This window comes from Solanum verrucosum, unplaced genomic scaffold (assembly GCF_900185275.1).
Source record: "Solanum verrucosum unplaced genomic scaffold, falcon-dt-bn FXZP01000094.1, whole genome shotgun sequence".
NCBI classification, from domain to species: domain Eukaryota; kingdom Viridiplantae; phylum Streptophyta; class Magnoliopsida; order Solanales; family Solanaceae; genus Solanum; species Solanum verrucosum.
This window is the reverse complement of record NW_026019970.1, coordinates 3,004,235-3,027,455: the sequence shown is the minus strand read 5'-3', so window position 1 is coordinate 3,027,455 and position 23,221 is coordinate 3,004,235. Positions and strand designations below refer to the sequence as shown.

The 23,221-nt window shown below is 33.9% G+C and overlaps 3 protein-coding genes across 3 annotated transcripts; all 3 read left to right on the top strand.

Annotated features, from left to right (window-relative positions):
• Positions 1-1,404: 1,404 nt before the first annotated feature.
• On the top strand, positions 1,405-3,652 carry LOC125817019 (serine/threonine-protein phosphatase 7 long form homolog). Its single transcript, XM_049496607.1, has 4 exons — positions 1,405-2,185; positions 2,255-2,449; positions 2,521-2,961; positions 3,322-3,652. The coding sequence occupies exons 1-4, from the start codon at positions 1,406-1,408 to the stop codon at positions 3,619-3,621; spliced, it is 1,716 nt and encodes a 571-aa protein (XP_049352564.1). The 5' UTR covers position 1,405; the 3' UTR covers positions 3,622-3,652.
• Positions 3,653-12,803: 9,151 nt separating this feature from the next.
• LOC125817042 (18.2 kDa class I heat shock protein-like) lies at positions 12,804-13,406 on the top strand. Its single transcript, XM_049496631.1, has one exon. It carries the CDS (start codon positions 12,867-12,869, stop codon positions 13,338-13,340), a length of 474 nt encoding a protein of 157 aa, XP_049352588.1. The 5' UTR covers positions 12,804-12,866; the 3' UTR covers positions 13,341-13,406.
• A 1,376-nt stretch (positions 13,407-14,782) lies between these two features.
• Positions 14,783-15,171, top strand: LOC125817136 (class I heat shock protein-like). The gene is given in 2 exon segments (XM_049496702.1): positions 14,783-14,885; positions 14,888-15,171. Coding segments are annotated over 2 exon segments (387 nt in total).
• Positions 15,172-23,221: the final 8,050 nt, after the last annotated feature.

Below are 23,221 nucleotides of genomic sequence, written 5' to 3'. Positions count from 1 at the left end.
TTATTGAGCATTAGGAGCTGATTAACATCACCATCATTAATATTACTACCAAAATTATAGCAAAAGAAGGAACACACCTGCTTGGCAATGAAACTTTTGCCAACAAAGGTGCAAAGTGGTCTCTTGTTGATAGTTGCTACAACATGAACATCCAGAAGGGATGTTAACTTTGCATTTATGAATATGATGAGTTCTTGTGATTTCTTCAAATTTGCCAAGCAGAATGACAAGAAAACTTACCTTTAGCATCGCGTGTCCAAATAGGTCTATTACGTACTATGCTCCTTCCCAGAATAAATTTTGATAGATAAGATGATATCATTTATAAGATTATGAGGAAGGATATCATATAAATTGAAAAACTGATTAACGAGAACCTTTTTAGGGGCGTTGTTAAAGTGAGTGATCTTAGCTAGGGCACCAATGCCAAGCCAATTGTCCCACCAAAAGGAAATATTACCAATACCTATTTTCCAGAGAATATATTTTTAAATATGTTTAAATCAATTCACCAAAATAGTATGTTTTTAATTTTTTTTACGAAATTAGTATAAACGTAGTCCACAGTAACGTTTTATGCTTTATTTTATTTTAAAAAATTTAATGAGAAAAAGACGGACTGCTAACGGCGTTAAATAATAACACGTAACTGGGAATCACGTTTTAACTCTAATACGTTATTGGGAATAACGTTTTAAGCATATATCTTTTAATCCTATACTAGAATAAAAAACCCCCAATTTAGTTGTACTAATTACAGAAGAAAAACAGGGGAGATTCACTGAAGACCTAAAAAAACCATCTTCTTTCTCCTAACCCACCTTCAGGTTGCAATTATGGTGATAAACAAAAAACCCATCTTCTTTCTCTTACAAAATTGACGCTTAATCTTTACTCGATTTGAAACCCTTTTGTTCTATACAAGAGATTTGAGAGTTTTGTTTGACTACTGAAGATTAGACACACTACAAGAGATTGGAGGTGAAACTTTCGAAAATTTGAAGGACGTCTGCAGATTTGCTTAAAAAAGGGTCAAAAACCTTTGAAAAAGAAGAAATTTTTTGTGATTGAGGTAATTTTGTCATACACTGATATAGTTTATCTTGTAGTTGATGAATTTGTTGTTTACTTTTTGTTAAAAAATGACATTTTAGTTTCTGTTTTTTCCCCTTTTTATGAGAATAAGAAATTATATGTACTTGAAACTATTTGAGTGATGATATTCAATTTCCTCAACAGTTGCGACTCTTATAGAAAAGCTTATATTTTAATTGATATGATTGAAAATGTTCGTGGTGAAGCATTTGAGGAAAGTTTCTAAGTTACGTTACACTTGAGTTTGATTTTCTTTGTTAGTTTGGTTCATTATTTTAAAAATAATTACTTATGTATAGGTATTTCTTTTATGGCTGGTAATAATGCATACCAATTGGATCCCGGTCCACTTGATCCGTGTGTATTAACTGGACAACTCACTCATAGGTCACGAGATATATGGATAGGAAATGATAATATGATTTTGAACACAAGGAAATGTGATGGGAAGTTTTGGGACCTAGTAAATGAACATCCTATCCATCCACGAGTTCTAGATGTGATTAAATTATCCGGATTATATGGTGTTTATAGATCTCATAGGCCTGTTATAGATCGGAGTTTAATCACTGCACTAGTTGAAAGATGGCGTCCTGAGACTCATACATTCCACTTTAGGACGGGTGAGGCTACGATCACCTTACAGGACGTGGAGATATTGTATGGCTTACCCGTGAAAGGTAATCCAGTAGTTGGGTATGAGCCACAGAGGTCCGTAGTTGATTGGCAAAATATTTGTCAAAGATTATTAGGTTTTACTCCACACCATCAAGACTTTAAACATAGTAGTCTTAAGGTCTCTGCGCTTAATGCACACTTGCGACTTCAGCCACGGTTGCCTGACTTGGCAACACAGGATATGGTCAACGAGAAGGCTAGGTGTTATATGTTTTGGATGATTGCTGGTTTAATGTTGGCAGACACATCTGGCGGTCTTTTAAAGCTTATGTACTTGCCTATGCTGGAAGATATCACTGCAGTAGGGTCTTACAGTTGGGGTAGTGCAACCCTAGCATACTTGTATCGCTTTCTTTGTAAAGCCTCCCAAAGTACCCAAAATGAGATTGCTGGATTCCTACCACTACTTCAGGTATACCCAATAATTACACTTAGTCTTTATTGAAATTTTATCTAGTTTATAATTATCTATTATGTTTAGATTTGGGCATGGGAGAGAGTTACCGTCCTTAGGCCTCAAATTGTAGCACAAAGAGACACGAGGAATATTTTCCCTGTTGGTTTACCTAGGGGTCCACATGCTGCTAGATGGTTTGCACATTTTAGTTGGACCGACACTACCAAACATGTGTTAAGAGTTTTCAGGGATGCGCTTGATTCCATGACAGAAGATCAAGTAAGATGTTGTATTAGTTTTCTCTTAACTTTCATATATATTGTAATTGTGAACACTTCTTTTTGTTATAGTTTATTTGGGAGCCATATTCTTCTGACATAATTGAGAGTCTTCCCGAATATTGCCGCTTTGGAAGAGATATATGGCGTGCTAGAGTTCCAATTTTTTGTTGGGATGTTGTGGAGGTTCATTTACCTGATCGAGTTATGAGGCAATTTGGATTGGTACAGGCGATACCATCTCCATTTCCATTTGACGCTACACATTTTCACCATGATCGTCGAGGAAGACCAAACACAAATTGGGAGTTAGAGCATGCACAATGGTTGCATTTTTGGAACCATATTGACCAATATGTATGTAATGCACCAATCCTTCATGGATCACTTCGGTATGATGATCCCTACCTTATTTGGTTTAGACGTATTACTCGTTTTATCATTGGTAATCCTATTTCGAGTCCTCAACAACAACAAGGTTATGTGCCTAATGCGACGGCATACGAAACAATGGTAAGTTTGATAACTTAATTTTTCTTTACTTTAACTTGTCCAGTTAGCATATTAAATTGGTACAATCTGGTTCATTAACATTCTATCAAAGTTTGTATATCATATTTGTGGATTTGTGGATATAATTTGTCCAGTTAGCATATATATCAAAGTTTTCCTCATATGTTCTACTTGTACTTCATATTTGTGATTTGTGGATATGATTTCATTCTCTCCATGGTGTCCTAATTTACTGGTCTGCCACATTTTTTATAAAAATTGACTCAACATGTTAAAAATCTGATTCCCTTATTAATTTTGCGTGGTTTACAAACTTGGTCAACTTGGCTAGCATGTTTCTTAATTAATTATTTTGGCTAGGCACGTCATATTCATTTGATGGTTAATAAAGCAATATCACTCGGTGATAATCCATCAATGGAGGAATTTTACGGATTTCGTGCAATGGTGCGGGATGAAGGATCTAATTGTTTGGCATATGTGCAAGAGGCAGATAGGATTCATGTGCAAGCTAACTATAGAAGAGATGAGCAAATGTCTGACCATTTGCATCCCCCTATTCGTCGGCGAGGAAAAGGTGGTGTTGCGGGTAGGAAGGTACGTGCTGTTGAGAGAGGTCGAGCGCCTATTGAAATGGGTGAAGATGATCAAGCCACATAAGATTTCCAAGCAGCCTCGGATTATGAACCAACAAACACTGAGATTATGCCATACATGACACCACAGACTTCACAAATTTCAAGGGATCCAAGTCTTACATCACTTGAAAATGTATTTGGTAGTAATCAACCTCAACATTTTGACAACGCCCCAAACTTTTCCTCATCGCATGTAGAAGGTAATGAGTTGAATGATTCTAACAATGAAGTGGATGGTGATGAGTTGGAGGATGCAAATCAAGGTGCAAGCCAAGGTGGTGAACCATCGGTGAAGAATAAGCGTAAAATTTTTCCTAAGCTTTGTGGGATTGGTACTTTAAAATCTTCACATTATTCTTTGACATAAGTGTTCCTTTCTAGTTGAATAATTGAAAATTTGTTCTTACTTTTCAGGGAGTCATCATCTTAATCAGCACGGCCAAAAGAAAAAAACAAAAGATAACAAAGTTTCTGTGTTAACAAAGAAAAAAGGCAAAGGATGAATCATGTGGTTCCAAGTAAGCTTATAATTCTTAGTCTTTCAATTGTTGCATCCGTATCAGATTCTTTATAAACTCGTTCTAAATGGATTGACCTTTGGAGGTCATGTAAGTGAATGGACTTTAAATGGATTTTATGTTGAACAATTGACCTGCTATATGTTATGTTTATGTTTATGTTTATGTTTATGTTTATGTTTATGTTTATGTTTATATCTATTGGCCTTTTGTATCCAGCACGTTAGGACAATTTTCTCCATAAATGGGACTGAAACATATAGTTAATTCAATATTGAAGTTACACCAGTTAAAGCTCTAATAAAAGATTGTATATTTGTATTAGGTGGTATTAGAAAGATTGTATATTTGTATTAGGTGGTATTAGAAAGATTGTATATTTGTATTAGGTGGTATTAGAAAGATTTTTTTTGTCTTTTCAGTCTCATTCAATTGTTTTTGTTGTCTGCATCACTTTGTTTCTCGGCTGGTTGTTTGAATCATGGATAAGCAATGCATTTCAGTTGTAATACCCCAGAATTTTCAGGCCTTATCAAAGTTAAACACAAGAATAAAAATGAGTTTCTTTTGATTTTTTTTTTATTATTATTTGCCGTTCATTTTCATATCAAAATTGATCAATGCAGCATCTAATCTTGAGTTAGTATTGATAAGATAACGTGGTTTAAGTGATCACTCTCGCTCACTGTTAGCCTAGTCATGATAGTGGTATGACTTGGGAAAACATTGAATATGAGGGATTGAGATGATCTTTCTAAGAGTTGTTTTTAGTAAAACCAAACTTACTCACTTGAGTTCATTTTCTCTGTTTTCTGGTAATGAGATAGTACCATTTTTCTCCAATGTCTTAATTGAAGTAGCCATGGTAAGCAAACAAGAGATGTTATCATTTTTGTCATTTTGGTACTTATTGATGACATTAGGAAGTTGTGAGTTGGCTGCAACACGCTGGAAACTTGGTGGTAACAGTCTGGACGGTAAGTTGTTGCTAAGGTGAAGATCCAATAAAGGTACTCCAAATTGAGCATGTCTGGCTCCCTGTATGCCTGCAGTGATGTTGTCAGATAAACAACAGAAAGGACTGCTGGACCTGAGGGGGTTGCCTGAAAAAAATGGTAACTGAAACATAGTTACTAATTGTGTCGATTTATTTTTTGGACATCCACTAACTAGTGCTTTGCATTTAGTTTTGTTCAGTGTGGTTTATAGATTGCATCTAATATTTTATTTTATTATTTCAGTTTAGTGATGCGGATAAAAAATGTGTGCCCATGGATAGAGTTTCACCAAGCAAACACTTATATATTACCTTTTTCACATTTGTTTGATGTGAAATCACTTGTTAAAGTTATAAACTTTACAATTTCAAGTGATCAAACATAGTTACTAATTGTGTCGATTTGTCATGAATTTAGATTTATGTTGTTCTGTAACTTGAATATTTTAAATGTAGTCTATGTTATAAAGGTAGTACTTACTAATATGCTCGTGACATAGGTAATTGTGGCATTTTCTAAAACCACCCCAATTAATTTTGTGTGGGTCAAAAACTCCCACAAATCAATAAGAACCCCTCCACAAAATGACCTTTTTTTTAGTAGTGACTTTAGTTTTTGAAATTCCAGCAAAGAACTTCATTTTGGTGGTTAATCTTTTTTCACTTCATTTTAATGGTGTTAAGTATTGTAGCAATATAATAGAAAGATAGATATAAAAATTTAATTATTATTTGCAATATGTTACAGTAGCTAACTCAAAGAAAATTATCATAACTAGACATTGACCCACAATTGGAATTAACACAATTACACTAATAAAAAACTATCCACTTAAACTTAATTACGATTTGGACATCGACGCCTATCATGTCCGGTTTGTCTACATAATCCACAAGTTCGCTCATATACTGAAGCACCACGATCCATCTCATTAGGTATTCTAGTTGTCCTTGACCGATTGAGACGACGATAGAATTCATTACTTTCCATTCTAAAATTAGGAGATGGCCAATACGTCTCATGACCAATTGGTGAGAAGGACCCAGAATATGTTGCAACATAATTCTCTACAGTGAAATGTTCACTAACAAAGTTTCTAGCTAGCCCTCCCATTCTATCAGTGACCTTCATGACATGTGAACATGAAAAATGCAAATTAACCCATTTTCCACAATCACATTTTCTTTCATTAAGTGAAACACAATGAGGATTACCACCATTACCATCAACCTGTATAGATTTAACCTCATATACCCCTGTGGGTATATTCCAATAAAAAACAAAGTGCCTTTTTGAACTTTCATAGTTCTTTTCCCACTTCATTTTGAACCTTTCGATCCACAATTCATCTTGTTCTAAAAGTTGTTGCGCTTTTTGAGACCTACGAGTGTATCGTTCAACAGTTTACTCTAATAAAAGTCTAACCATAGCAGTGACTGGCAAGCCTCGTGCTTTTTTCAACACTCTATTGAACGACTCTGAAAGATTTGTTGTCAACACTCCCCATCTTTTTCCACCATCATGACTAACAGTCCATTTGTCCAAGGGGATTTCCATGAGATATTCATATGCTTCTTCATTTTCTTCTCTAATTTGCCAAATCAAGGATTCAAATTTTCTTACTTGATGGGCTGAAGCAGCCCTCCACATCAGCCTACTAAGATCCTTGTTTGGAAATCGAGATTGAAAGTTGCTCTTAAGATGCCTTATACAATATCGATGGAAGACTCGAGGCTCCTGAAATCGGCGTAACTCCTGTAAACTAGTCAAAATTCCTTTTACCCTATCAGATATAACACAAATATCTTCTCTATCTTTTATCACATGTGCACTCAAATTCCTAAAAAACCATTTCCATGCCTCTTTCGATTCTTTGTCTACAATAGCAAACGCTAGAGGAAGAATGTTATCATTTCCATCAATTCCAACAACAATCAATAATTTGATATCATATTTTCCATACATATGAGTTCCATCTACTGAAATAACAGGACGACATGTTCGAAATCCATCAATGCATGACTTGAAAGCCCAAAACACAAATTTAAAAGTTTTTACCTCTAATGAACTAATAGACTCTTCGTGTTTCCATTCCACAACTGTTCCATGGTTAAAGTGTTGAAAAGCTGCAAAAAATTTGGGTAGGTCACTAAACGATTTCTTAAAGTCACCATACACCAATTCAAACGCGCGTTGACGTCCAAGCCACGCTTTTCTATATGTTATTTGATGACCAAATTTTTCGTGAACCTTGGAAATGACATCTACCACCAAAACCTTAGGATTTTTTTGAATTTGATTTAGAATCAAAGATGCAATTAAATTGGTATTTAGGTTGGCATGACCACTAGAAAGCCCCTCAGTCTCACATCTATGATTTTCAATATATTTTCCTATTTTCCAAAGGTTATCTCCAACCTTTCGTCCTCGGAGAAACCACAAGCAACCCAATAAAGTATGAAACTTGCATCTTACAACCCATAAACTCTTGTTTGATGTCACCACCTTGAACTCTTTATTTTTTTTCAAACTCCAAATTGTCACAGCTCATTTTAATTTTTCTTTACTACTAAAAAACATGCCTTTTTTCAAATCTTTTGTGGCATCTTCAGACCAGACCGAACAATGCTCCATCTCAGATTCACATGTAGACATGAAAACGTCTTCCTCATTATCCAATGTTCTAAAATAGGGTACATCATGATTTTGCACTTCAGACACATCTCGTTCAAATTGATTAGGAAGATTTATACCAATGTCATTTTGAGAAAAATCTCTAGCATCATTGATATCTTCATCAGATTCACTTTCACCATCATCTTTTGAAGGTTCATCTTCCTCCGAACTTTCTTCACTAATTTCAGCATTTACATCACTATATGGATCAACGTTGGTCTCATTTTCTCTGTGGAAAAAGAAATTTAATTAAATTCTAGAAAAATTATGAACCAACAAACTTTTTTTAAAATCAGTAATTTATACTCTAAAAGGTTATTTCTTAAAAAAAATTAAGGTAATTAATCACAAAAAATATCACTATCTATCTATCTATGCATATTTATAATGTGTAAAATTATGTTATCAACTAATTATATTAAAATTCAGTAAAAACATAAATTTGTTGTTTTACCTGTCCTTATATTCCCTCGGGCTATTGTCAACATGCCTTTGGCTACTTGAACCTTCACCAGATGATCGTTGGTCACACATTAAAAATTGTTGGAATGGTGGTTGAGCAATTGGTTTTGCATAATGAGGTTGACTAACCGTGGCAAATCCATGATTTTGAGCCAATAAATTCATGTGATAACCATGTTGACCACTAATTTGAAATATATCATTTTGATTTGTTGATTTGGTCTTTACATACATTTCCAAAACATTTATGTCAATCTTATCCGCAAAGTTTTGAGGTATAAAAAAAAATTGTAGCAAAGATTGATCATCCTCAATTTTAAACTCAATGAACCTTGTATGGTTACCTTGAATCGAACAAGGATATTTTCCCGAAATATCCATTTGAATATTTTCACTAGTTGTACCCATTTTCTCATGCAATAATTCAACCAATTCAACATACTTCATTGAAGTATACATGCTAATAATCATTCTAGCACATTCAGTATACCTGAATCCGTTCATTTCAGTAATTATTTTGCCACCCCAATACAAAGCAACCATCACATTATGTTCAAAATTCGCCATTTTTATTCCTACACATAAAAATAAGTCATCTTTTTAATTAATAAATCAGAAAAATAATTTGAAAGCTATGGTAAAACAATAACATAATATGATATATTGACTTGACTTATTTAATTCATACCTTAGTGAATATTGTTTCAAAATTGGGCTACACAAACAAAAGCTTGATTGAATATTGTTGGAATGTGTTCTGTTACAACAAGGTTTATTTTATAACCATATGTGTGGTCATTTAAAAAAATGAAAAAGTTGACTTTAACATAGTGTCGTAATTGATAGTCACGATTTAATGTAAAAACGTGATCTACAGTAACGTTTTATGATCTGTAAGATTCCAACATAGTACGATTTGATTCTTAATTTGCAGAATTCGATGACCCGTGATTAAATCTACATAAAACGTTACTGACAGTCACGTTTTATATATAAAACGTGACTGCCAGTAACGTTTTATAATCTGTAAAATTTGCAAGATTCGATTCTTTAATTGCAGAGCCCGTGACTCTCACTTTAGTTGTAAAACATGATCTACAGTAACAAAATATAAAACGTTACTCAAAGTAACGTTTTAGCTCTAATACGTGATTCAAGATAACGAAGTATAAAACGTTATTCACAATAACGTTTTATTTCTGTTTGCTCCGCGAACTTTTGCCTTTTTCCCATTAAATTTTTTAAAATAAAATAAAGTATAAAACGTTACTGTGAACCACGTTTATACTAGTTTTGTAAAAAAAATTTAAAACATACTATTTTGGTGAATTGATTTAAACAATGGCTTATTTTGGTCAAAACTTCTTTCTTTTAGAACCGAATTGTCAAACTAAGGAATTTATGATTAATTTATATTAACTCAACTTTCAAGGGAGAACCAAATTGTCAAACCAAGGAATTTATGATCAATTTATATTAACTCAACTTTCAAGAGAGGTTGTGATTTTTGTTTACTATGACTACTAACAATTAAATTAATTAAGTAACTAACAAGGATGACTTCAGTTTGATGATTTAAACAAGTAAGAGACAATTTCAGGGCTGCTACATGTATAGGGTTTCATGTATCACATCTCAAGCAATGAATTAAATAAGGTTATCAAATTACTGATTTACAGGGTTGATTTTATGATCATGGTCTCCCGACCTCTAATCTCCTAATACTCTTGTTGATCGTCTAACTACATCGGTGATCGGGGATAGACAGGCCCAATTGACAAGCATTTTAATTTCATCATGTTTCGTAATCAAGCTTGGTGTTTGTCTGGGTGTCAATCATAAACACAAATCTAATCAAGTGATATGCAAGAAAGATCAAACTTTTTGTATTATTTGGTCTATCTACCTTATTGTCCCCGAGTCCAATAATACACAAGATATTTATTTTTATGGTGTGGTCAATCATGAATACTAAAATAAGAACACAAGTAATTTAAGCGGTAACCAAGAATTAACTCAAAACTATTGATGTTCAACAATTATCCATAGCTACAATCCCAAAACAAAGGCTTTTAGCCACTCATAATGTTCATAAACTCAAAAACAATTGTCTTCATGCAGTTCCAAATTAAAGAAGTAAAGAATCGAAACCTACGATGAATTCTGTATATTTGCTCTTACACACCACAAAGAAGTCAAACCCTTACAAAATAACTCTAGGTCCTATTTATAGAGTTTAGGAAATAAATTTTCAATATTAACCCAAGTAGGAATCCTAATTAAAATAGTTAACTGATATACATAGACAATTCACCTCTCTCCCACTCTCTGCCCTCTCTCCCTCACCTCTCTCCTCCTTCTCCCAATCTCGCTCGCTTCTCTCTTCCCTCTCCCAATCTCTCTTGACATATATACAAATGCATATGTATAATATACAATTATTTAACTGATATACATATACAATTCACCTCTCTCCCACTTTTTGTCCTCTCTCACTCCCCTCTCTCCTCTCTCTCCCAGTCTCGCTCGCCTCTCTTCTCCCTATAACATGTAGCTACGAATTGTAATTATCAAACTATATTTATGGAGAGTAATTAGGCTATTTTTGAGTGGCTATATGTGAAAGTTCCTCAATAAACATTACGAATTTCAGATAATGATAATTGGGCCCGTGCAAAGCATGGGCTTCCCCTTTCTAGCATATACATACACATCAAAGTCGAAAAAGATGTAGGAAATAATGAATATAGATAATGCATATAGTTGACTCTAATTAATTTTGAATTAAAATACTGATGATTGATCAGTAACCATTTTATGGACGTAGGTCAATAAAGACTTGGATCATAAAATAAAGTGTTGTTGTGTTGCTTCACTTTTACGGATGCAAATCAAATGTCTTCACAAATGAAATGAAAATCTACTATTTTACTACTAAAATTTAGTTATGTCATTCGTTAAAATTTTAGCTTATTTATATCATTTTTGTTTGAGAAAAGGTTTATTCATGTCATTATTAGTTAACTGAAATGACATAGATGAACCAAATTTTACACGATGACATATATGAGTCTTTTCTCAAAGTTTGCTGACATATTTGAGATTTTTATTTGTTTTAAATGATTGAATTAATGATGTGGGCTATATCATAATTGACCACGCATAAAAATGATTTTGCAAAACTAAAATATTTTTCAGTTAACAAATATTGACTTGAATGAACCATTTTTTTTAAAAAAAATGGGTATAAATGAGCCGACTTTAAATTTGAAATTCTATAACATATTTAAGGTTTTCCCCCTTTTAATTATGGATGTGTTTGGTATGAAGGAAAATGTTTTTCATGGAAAATATTTTCCTAGAAAATGTTTTCTTGAAAAACAAGTTGCTTTTTGACTTATTTTTTCATATTTGGTTGGTGACTAGAAAATATTTTTCGGAAAAGATTTTTAGTGTTTGATTTATGAATGAAAAATATTTTTGAGAAATGTCTTTTATTTTTACTAGAATAGAAAATAATTTTTGAAATTGAAAATATTTTTTAAAAACAAACTTAAATTTTTTTGGGGGTGGGGGGCTAGTAGGGGGGTGGATGGGGAGAGTCCAGGGTGGGGTGAAAAATTAAAATTTTGAAGTTGAAATATTTTTAAAAAAAACAAACTTAAATTTTTTTTAGGGGGGGGGGGGATGGGGGCCTGGTAGGGATGAAAAAATGAAATTTTAAAGTTGAAAATATTTTTTAAAATCAAACTTAAATTTTTTTGGGGGGTGAGGGGCTGGTAGGGGGTGGCTGGGTGGGGAGGGGGGTCGAAGGTAAGGATGAAAATATAAAATTTTGAAGTTGAAAATATTTTTTAAAAACAAACTTAAAATTTTTTTTGGAGGTGAGGGGGGGCTGGGTGGGGGGGTCAAGGGTAGGGGTGAAAATAATGAAATTTTGAAGTTGAAAATATTTTTTAAAAATAAACTTAAATTTTTTTGGAGGTGGGTGGGTTGGGGGGCTGGGGGTGGTAGGAGGTGGGGAGGGTGGGATAAAAAATTGAATTTAAAAACAAGGTTTAAATTTATTTTTTTTGGGGGGACTGGTTTGAGGGTAGAGACAAAATAAATTATTTTTTTCAACAAAAAAATAATTGTAATTTGAAATTGGAAGAGAGTTTTGAAAAATGTTTTCATTAAGTTTTGAAGTAAAGTCATTTTCCTTAAATGTAAAAAAAAATGTGTTGATTTGAAAAATATTTAATCCAACCAAAATAAAAAAATTGGAAAACATTTTCCGAAAAATATTTTCGTTCGTACCAAACACACCGTACATGTAAAAACAAAAAGTTCAATTACTCCTTACATAAAAAATAAAAAAAAAGAAGGTGCAATTATTCCTTCTAAAAAAAAGTCTCTGGAATATTGTAGAAGCCCTCTTCCTGTTCGTATCTAAAATTAAGCGAAGAAGATACTAGAGTACACTCGAATTGCTTGAGTTTCTCAGATTCATCGACTATAAATATCACCATACTTTGTCTAGTTCATCATCAGCAAGTCATCAAACAAATCAAGCACTACAATCAACAATTTAAAAAATCCTCTGTTTTCTTCAAACAAGAAAGCTTCCAAAAATGTCTCTGATTCCAAGCTTCTTCAGTGGTCGTAAGAGCAACATCTTCGACCCATTTTCCCTTGACTTATGGGATCCATTCGAGGGCTTCCCAATTTCAACCAATGCCCCATCATCTACTCGTGAAATCTCTGCTTTTGCAAATGCAAAAATCGATTGGAAAGAGACCCCAGAAGCTCACGTCTTCAAAGTGGACGTTCCGGGGATAAAGAAAGAGGAAGTGAAAGTTGAAGTGGAAGAAGGAAGGATTTTACAGATTAGCGGTGAGAGAAGCAGAGAACAAGAGGAGAAGAACGATCAGTGGCACCGTATGGAGAGGAGCAGCGGTAAGTTTTTAAGGAGATTCAGGTTGCCGGAGAATGCAAAGACGGGAGAAATAAAGGCAGCGACGGAGAATGGGGTGCTCACTGTGACTGTTCCTAAAGAAGAAGAGAAGAAGAAATCTGAGGTGAAGGCCATTGACATCTCTGGTTAAAGAAATGCAGATCAAGTGTTTGATGAAAGTCCCGTTGTCAATAATGTATTAATGTTTAGTTTGTAGGGAAATTAAGCTTTTAATCTTGAATTATGTGTATGTGTAATTGTCTAAGTTGTAAACAAGAAAATGTTTGTGAGTTTAATAAATGAATAATTTCATTTTTAACATTTATTTAGTAGTTGTTGTTTCTCTTTTTCATTCAAAGAAATGATGATCCCAAGTTATGAGAAGCAACTTGTTATGTGAATGCGATTTTTATGTAAATAATGACTTTAATTAAATTAATGTCATTAACATAATTTTAAAATTGTTACTCCTCCATTTTAAAAGAATGATCTAATTTGATTTGATACGGTATTTTAAAAAAATAAATAAGATTTTTAAATTTTGTGATCATAAATATGTTACGAGGAAAGCTAAAATTAAAATATTATAAAAAAAAAGGTCATTCTTTTTTAAATTGACTAAAAAAAAAATATTCATTATAAAACGGATGAAGTATTACTTTTACATCTCCCAAGTTACTTGTCCCTCAATTTAAAACAAGTGTCACAATAAAAATGAAATCTCCCAAGTTACTTGTCCCTCAATTTAAAACAAGTGTCACAATAAAAATGAAAGGTTGTAGATGAACACTCAAATATCAAACATGCTCATGGAAAATGTTGATATTCTTGAAGTACCTTTAATACTAGAAAGTTTATTAGTGCCCCATGAATTAATTTATCAGTGTCACACAAATTAATTAGAAATTTTATCAGTGCCTTAGGAGACTATATATATGTGTGTTATTTAAAAATAACAAATTTTATGAAAAAATTACTATGAAAAGGCATTAAAAAATAGATAGACTCTAGAATTTCAATTAATGTCAGTAACATATATTATTTGAAAATTATGTAAAATATATAATAAATTATAATAATTAATAACTTATCACCGAGAAGTCGGACGACTCTTTAGTAACCCAGGGTGATCCGACCCCTAAATTAATAGGGAAAGAAAAAGCAACGATCTTTTGTTCTTAATTTGAATGATTCCCGATCTAACTAGACGTTAAAAAATTTATTTGTGCCTGATGCGGGAAGGGTTTCTTGTCCCATGAGTGGGTTCTCGATTTTTTTAATGAATCCTAACTATTACCATTTTCGATTATGAAGATGTGTGTAAAAGAAACAGTATATTGATAAAGAAAGTTTTTTCCGAAATCAAAAGAGCGATTAGGTTGAAAAAATAATGGATATATATATCTTATATGTTATTTAAAAATAACAAATTTTATGAAAAAATTACTATGAAAAGGCATTAAAAAATAGATAGACTCTAGAATTTCAATTAATGTCACTAATATATATTATTTGAAAATTATGTAAAATATATAATAAATTATAATAATTAATAATTTAAAAATATTTAAAAGACATAAAAAAAATTAATTGATGCTTAATTTTTTTTTATCAATGTCAACCAATGCCCCATCATCTACTCGTGAAATCTCTGCTTTTGCAAATGCAAAAATCGATTGGAAAGAGACCCCACAAGCAAAGTGGACGTTCCGGGGATAAAGAAAGAGGAAGTGAAAGTTGAAGTGGAAGAAGGAAGGATTTTACAGATTAGCGGTGAGAGAAGCAGAGAGCAAGAGGAGAAGAATGATCAGTGGCACCGTATGGAGAGGAGTAGCGGTAAGTTTATAAGGAGATTCAGACTGCCGGAGAATGCAAAGACGGGAGAAATAAAGGCAGCGATGGAGAATGGGGTGCTCACTGTGACTGTTCCTAAAGAAGAAGAGAAGAAACATGAAGTGAAGGCCATTGACATTTCTGGTTAAACAAGTGTTTGATGAAAGTCCCTTTGTCAATAATGTCTGTTTTCTCAAGTATTTTGGTTTGTTAGGAGATTAAGCTTTTAATTTGAATTGTGTATGTGTAATTGTTAAAGATTGTGGTCTTCTTCTACTTGCATTTGTAAACAAAAAAATTGTTGTCAGAGTTTAATTAATGAAAGTTTTCATCCCGTTCATATAAAGTTATTATTATACACGTAATATATTAAGTGATGTATACTAGTTAATCATATGATATATTTGGTGTGTGTCTAAAGTGTATACATAATAAGAAGATATCTATATATTCAGTGGTAGAGCTAGAAATTTCACAAAGAGTGCTCAGAAATAACAAAAGCTCTTTTCAAAATATAAAACTAGTGAGATTCGAACATATGAACACTCCCTCATTCCAAGGAGGTGAAACTATTGGGTTATAACAACTTGTTATGTTAAGGGTGTTTAATATATGCTATTTAATCATTTCGTGTATCATTTAACTTGTATGTACAATATTTTTTCTAATGAAGGGTGTCCAACTGGACAACCTGACCACATGTGGCTACGCCGCTGCATATATCACATATTCCTCTTTTTGTAACAATGAAAAAAAATACAAAAAGTGAAAACAAAGTTACTTACTACTTTCTTTCTTTCTCTTCTTTTCTTCTTGTCATTTTATTTACTACACATGTTTTATTTTATAACACGTTATCAACATGAGTCTCTTCATCTTCAAATATTTCTGGTAGTATCTTAGCCCAAACATAAATAGTATAGAGTATATTTTGTTTTGCTATATAAATCTTCTTATAATTGATAGTCTAAATTTGATGTGTCTAATATAATCATGGTTAATGTTATCATGCAATTTTCGAACATCTATAAGATATAATGCATTAAAATCGTGTCTAACTACTAAGTTGAAGGAAACCTAGCCTACTTAGGTGTCAAACATGAGTTGATGAACCCTACCTATGAACTTCTGACTCCATGAGAGGAACCTAGGATGTACAAAGATTGAAATTACTTAGGTTTTCACCTTTCTTGTGCGGTAATTCTTCCTCCTTTATTGCTCCTTTGCCCGGGTGCCTTTAGAGGGTTTTTGGAGCAACCCTCATCTACTTTCTCCTTTATAAAATAAGAGGAAAATAAAAAATGATGCATTAATTAGAGTTTAGAAATTTGCCAACCTGCTATAGCAGCGTCGCCATAGTGGGAAGCCTGCCTCTATGCGGGCTGACGTCAGCCTGGCCAAAAAATCAAGCTGGGCCAAAATTGTCATGTGCTCAAATTTTAAAAATACTTGCACTGCACTTTCGGACTTTTGAAATTTCCAACAAGATGTCCTTTACTAACATAAATTGAATCGTTACAATAAGATACTAACTAATCTTTTGTTCATCCCTGAACTATTACCCCAGGAGAAAAGAAAATAGACCGATTATCAAGGTTTACCACACGATTTGACACGTCAAGAATGCACTCACCATACACAAGGAACACAACTCTACCACGTCTCGCGTATCCAAGATTATCAAAATAGAAAATGTGAATGCACGAAAACAATAACATAATTTTCTACATACCTACTTCTCTAGACCCCACTATAGCAACGGCGTTGTAGTGGTTGTTCAACTACTATAACATCATGCAAATTTAAAATAACAAAAGAGAGGAGAATGAGTTTTTATGCTCATTTAACCTCTTCCAACTCTCAATCTCAATATCTCTCAATCCTCTCAGATTACAGTGTTCAGAGTCATCGAAATCAAGGTACGCATCGCTCTCCTTACTCTTTTCTACTTCAGTAGGAAAATAATGATGAAATCATGTACAAAATTGAATAAAATAGAATAAGGTTTAGGTTGATTCTGAACTTTGAAAATAATTGCTTGATTGTCAAATTTATTGAAGCATGAGACTTCCCCTTATGTTTACAATGTTGGTACAACGTTCTGGGCGTAAGGGTTACAGATAAAAGAGCTTGAATCGATTTCGAAATACTGAAGAAAGTTGAAGGGTTGTTCTTGAAGAAAAGTTAGATTTGAGAATGATTTAGAACTTGAAATAACTAGATTTGTTTTCATGTTTAATTAGGAGAGTACTTTAAGATCATTGATTTGTAGAAAAATTATCGAAAACGAAAATTTTTAACCAAGGAGCGCTATGAATGCACCTCCAGAGTTCTGGAACGCTGAAGATTGCTACAGCAACCTTGATTCGCTCTATAGCTGATGACGCCTTGCACTAATCTCGATAATGCACCAACACAAATATCTGATAATTCTACACACCAATCTTAAGCAGATATAAAGAAAATAGCTATTCTGTTTTTTTTAACTTCACTGTTATTCACACCTTACAAAAACACCATGTCATTTAATTTTGAGACAAAAAAAGTAGTCTCTTATGTTTAAAAAAAAAGAACAACCGAACGGAAGTACTAACTATTATTAACAAACACATACATATACCAAAAAGGAAAACAATAACTAAAACAAAGCATTAAAACAAAAGAAGATTACACTCCACGATGCAAAATATTCCTAATTCATGGGTTGAGCTGGTTTAATTTTTAAATGATTACACTCATAAAATTTGATGTAAAATGGTGTATGGGAGCTTTTAGATGAAATCTCAGATGGAGCATCTAAGGGCAACACTGGACCTAGTTCAGGTGCATTTTTTTTTGAAAAAGGAGTGACACAAAAAACCTAGTTTATGTATGTAACACCCGTATTCTACGTGTACTAGTTCTATTTATATGACGCTTATAAATTGCCTTGTGGTATAGTTATGGACTCGGTTTTCTATGCAACTAGTGACAATAGAATAGGTTTAAAGTTGCAATACCCCGTGTCTTCCAACACATATACGACTAAGTGAACTCAAAAACAATTCGAACTTGGGATGGTAAAAGGTATAAAAGTCAAAGTGGTCAAGTGCGTATTAGTGCTACGATTTTGTACTGAAACTAAGATTGGGAAAATGGTGTAAAATAAGTGAGGTGCTTGCTTGACTAAACTATGCTAGTAGGTGACAAGTAGGTGATGCACCTACTTAGAATTAGTGGACTGCATTTTAAGTGAAAAGGGCAAGTAGGTGATGCTCCTACTTAGAATTAGTGGACTGCATTTTAAGTTAAAAGGGCAAGTAGGTGATGCACCCACTTAGGATAAGTGGACTGCATTTTAAGTGAAAAGGGCAAGTAGATGATGCATCTACTTAAAAACTTGTGGCAGAAATTAATGAGGTGATGCACCTGCTTGCTTAAAGTAAAGGACCATATTATTTCTCCAATTTATGAAGTGAAAACGTCCAGAAGGGACCTGTAAAGCACTCAAGCTTATCACATCTCCTTCATCACTTATTCTCCAGAAAATTACTCCCGAGCAAAGCCATAGAAGCTCCAAGAGTTCTGGTCTACAACTTCACCATTAAAATCTAAAGGAAAGATGTGTTTTTAAAGCATAAGTTGGTAGAACATCTCCTATCTTAAGGAATTTAAGTGAATAATCTGATTTAACATCAAGGTAAGGAGGAGAGAACAACCTAAACCTTGAAGAATCCAAGTCTTAGCAAGTGAGATTCCTTTCCAGCAAGGTAAGCTATGGAAATTTTCATCCTTCTCTTGCTCTTGCATTGTTTGTGAAAGTTTGTATGTGTTAATGAACTGAGGAGTGTTGCCTCTATATAGTGCGGGCTTGGTAAATGTTCAGGAAGGATGTGCTTGTTGGGACAACCATGGAGTGGAGTCCCTTTAAATTTTGATTGTGAGCTCGTTTTGAGCATATTAAATGTAATGTTAGTCGGAACTCATGGGGTGTTGATCGGAAGCCGTGAGTTCATATTGTTACTTCCACAGTGTGATGCTTAGGGACTGTTTTGTGTATCGTAAAATAAGGGGGCGTGGCTGGATATGTGTAGAGAAGTCATGGGAACTGGTTAGAGGATAGAACATTGAAAGTGTAGGGATACACCACTTAATTAAGTATTGCATGATCTTACTTCTAGCCATCCCTTTGTATACTGTTTTCCAGACGTGATGAAACCCGAGGAGTTTCAGAGGACCTTATAAGAAGGCAATATAGTATATAAAAAAATTAGAGGATAATGGATGGGAAGAAGACCCTTGATGGGATCAATTATAGATATACTACTAATTACTGTTTTGGTCTTATCAAGTAGCCCAAACTTGTTGATAAACTACTAATGCCAATTTTATTATTTACTCCATTGTAGATAAATAATCTGAAATGAAGACGGTTAACTCATTGTAATATCCAATGTTGTGCAGCAAGGTATGTAAGACTATTCGATTTCCTATTTCTTTGGCATGAATCCAATACTTGTATAATAAAGTTTGCTTTCTAAGTGCCCTTGGTAGTGACTGATCCATAGTGGCAATATAAGATCACCAGTGTAGCTAATTATCTCATTCCTACTCCCTAGAGCATTAAAGTGAGTACTCTAATATCAGTTTATTAATAAATGTACGTTCTTACTCTACCAAGTATTAGCATGCAAGGTTTAAACTTGTTTCATCGTCAAAATGCTATCCCCTGGCACGTATTCCTCTTATATAAATCAAAATGATCCTAGATTACACATGGTATGTATGTTTATATGTTGGATATACAATCTGCCCATATCTTGCCAACTTGCTTCAATTGTCTACTCCATCATATAAGTCATCGTTTCACATGTTCATATGTTTCCTTTATTGGTTATCACTCCCATTGTGTTAGACTATAATGTTACCTCACAAGATCCCTACTTGCTCTATTGTACATTTTATATGTACTTACTTGGTATATGTATCTGCCCCTTGTAATACCCCGGAAACTAGTAAGCTGAACTAGGGAGTTCTAAAGTTTTTCGTAAGAGTTTTGGAGTGGTATGAGGATTAAAAATCACAAAAAATGTTTCCCGTACATAGAATGGAGGTTTTAGGGGCTAAACATCGAGGTATGACTCCCCAAGGACCACCCAAGGGGTCCTTGAGGAGGACCTCAAAATCAGCCCCAAAAGCTGTAAATTGGAAGCACGTACGCTTGCCATCTACTGGCTGTAGGTGGACCCACGCCCCGTGGGTTGGGGTCGTGGGTCAAGGCCTGAGTTGGCCTGCATTTTCAGCCTCAGAACCTCCACCTATGGAGGTGCAACATGCTCAGTAGATCCACCCACGGTCCGTGGGTGGAGGAGTCGTAGGTGTGAGCAGATTTTTAAGTTTTAGTTTTTAGTTAGGGGATTGGGGGTTAATTAGTAATTAGTTAGGGGTTAAGGGAGGTCAATTAGTTAGTTATTAAACCACCTATATATACCTAATAGACCCCTAAACTAAATCATTTAACTCATTCATCAAAGAACCCAAATTCTTTCCAAATAATTTTTCTCTCTAGAAGTAAAGAAGAAGAATAAGAAGAAGAGGAGGAAGAGGGGCAGATTTTCCTCCATTATTCCAAGCTTGATTAGGGCTTTGAATTGAGGTATGATTGCTTATTTATCTACGGCTTCTTATACCCATAGAGTCCCCTATGTTTTCTCCCAATTGTGAAGTCAAAACCCAACTCTAGCTAGGGTTTTTTCCTACATTGTGGGTAGAGTTTAGGTATGATTAAAATCTAGTGGATAACACCTAATTATGATTGTATTATCATTTAATTATGATATTATGATGATTTTATGTGATTTCTATGGTAAACCCAAGCCTAATTGATGAATGTGATATTATGTGGGTTTATGCCATGAGAGGTGGAATTGAGGAATTCTAGTTGATCTTCTAAAATCAATGTCATGTGTAGTATTTGTTCAAGGTTAGGAACATATAGAAGTGAATTGAATTAGATTATAATTCATATGATGGATCATGACTTGTAAAGATGAAATTGAACCTTAATGATCAATTATGACTAGAATCACCTACTAATGAAGAATGTGATTAGAATACCTTGAAATCTAGGTATAATGATGAGATTAAGACAGAAAGCTTGAAAGTAAGTCTTGTGATCATGATAGTTAAGCCTTTGAGAGTAAAGCTAATATAATGTGATCTTGTGTGTATTGTTGAAAGTCTATTTCTCACTTACACACTTAGACACAAAGATGCTAGGAGATCCAAGGTTCTTTCACATAGAATGATTCTAGGTTGGCTTGATAACCTAAAATGAATCAAAGCATGTTAGACTAGAATAGTTTGAAGTTGTGATATATGATCCCTTCATGTGTAGCTTGACTTGGTAAGAGAAGACCAAGATAGGATAGCTTAGGATTAAGGATTTACACTCTCCTAAGGGATAACTTGACTTGGCATTTTAAGATGCATTTCATGGTAGCTTGAGTTAGGGATTATGATGGTAGCCTAGAATTGAGGATTTATACTCTCCTAAGGGTAGCTTGAACTAGCATCATTAGGATGCCTTCATGATAACATGAGTTGGTTTGGCGAAGACCATTTCATGGTAGCTTTAGGATTGAGGATTTATACTCTCCTAAGGATAGCTTAGGTTTGAGAATCATACTATCCTAAGGATAGCTTACATTAGCATCTTGGTGTGCTTGTAAGGGTAACTTGACTTTGCATTGTAAGATGCATTTCAAGGGTAGCTTGAGTTAGGGTTAGTCATGGTAGCTTAGGATTGAGGACTTATACTCTCCTAAGGGTAGCTTAGGATTGATGATCCATACTCTCCCAAGGTTAGGATTGAGAATCATACTCTCCTAATGATAGCTTACATTAGCATCTTGGTGTGCTTGTAAGGGTAACTTGACTTTGCATTGTAAGATGCATTTCAAGGGTTGCTTGAGTTAGGGTTAGTCATGGTAGCTTATGATTGAAGACTTATACTCTCCTAAGGGTAACTTAGGATTAAGAATCATACTCTTCTAAGGATAGCTTGCATTTGTATCATAGTGTACTTGTAAGGGTAGCATGACTTAGTTGGTCTAGGACTATTTCATGGTAGCTAGGATGGAACACTTGCACATTTCCTAGAATAGCTTGGATTTGCATGATAGTTTGTCTTCCAAGGTAGTTAGCTTAGCTTAATATAGTTATGTTAGTAAGATGATAGCATGGTCTAGCCTAATAGGGGGTTATTCCTTGGTATCCTTGAATTGAGAAATAGAGTTCATTCATGTGTCGTGATTGCCTTGTACTAAATAGAGAAGTACTTTAAATGACTAATGGCAAATAGAAAAAAGGGACTAGTCCCCAACTAGAGAGCATTCATGATAGCCTAAATGGGTACTTAGTGTGGATAGTAGTATGGGATGATATTCATACATTGGACAAGTATGACATTGATGCTAGTTATGAAAGGTTCTCCTATATAGTGTAAGTTTAGCTTGGATTGTTGCTATAGTTGCCTTCCAAGATATGATTGACTAAAGGTGATAGTTCCCTTGTCTATATGAAGTAAGCTAATCATGAGACCAAATGCGGGTAAGTATGACTAGGATGACTTCAAGGTTATGCTTAATGTGAAGGGTAGTATGGGATGCCTTTCATGCATTGCACAAGTGTGCTTTGAGGTTACTTAGGAGTATGGTACCCTTATGGTAGAGAAGCTTAATGACTTGACCATGTATATAGACTATGACTAAGATGACCAAAAAGGGATACTTGGCTTAGGTGGTATTATGGGATGCTATTCAGGCATTGCACATGTATGATTTTTTGGTTAATTGAGAATAGTTCTATTATGGTATAGATGACTAAGAGTCAAGTAATGCTTATATGATGCTTATGTTGGAGACTTTTGCTTATTATGATTATGGTATTGTTTCTCATGCTTATGGTTTCTGTTTTATGAAGTATTTCATATGATTTTGGATTATGTCTTATATTGACTAACCCTTGTCTTATGCTCTTATGATTATTATAGCTAACATATTTAGTACATTTTGTACTAAGGCGTACTTTGCCTACTTTATAATAAAATGTAAGGTTTGGAGACTTGAGTACTATTCTTGGAGATATGTTTTTAAGGAGCAAAGGAGTTGAATATTTTGGTGAGTCCTCATAGCTTCGAGGAAAAAACCCACCATTACC

Bases quoted from the DNA above. Each gene is read 5' to 3' on its own strand.
- LOC125817019 (XM_049496607.1), top strand. From the start codon at position 1,406: ATGGCTGGTAATAATGCATACCAATTGGATCCCGGTCCACTTGATCCG. The intron at 2,450-2,520 runs GTAAGATGTTGT...TTTTTGTTATAG, and splicing joins ATTCCATGACAGAAGATCAA to TTTATTTGGGAGCCATATTC. The intron at 2,962-3,321 runs GTAAGTTTGATA...TATTTTGGCTAG, and splicing joins CGACGGCATACGAAACAATG to GCACGTCATATTCATTTGAT.
- LOC125817042 (XM_049496631.1), top strand. From the start codon at position 12,867: ATGTCTCTGATTCCAAGCTTCTTCAGTGGTCGTAAGAGCAACATCTTC.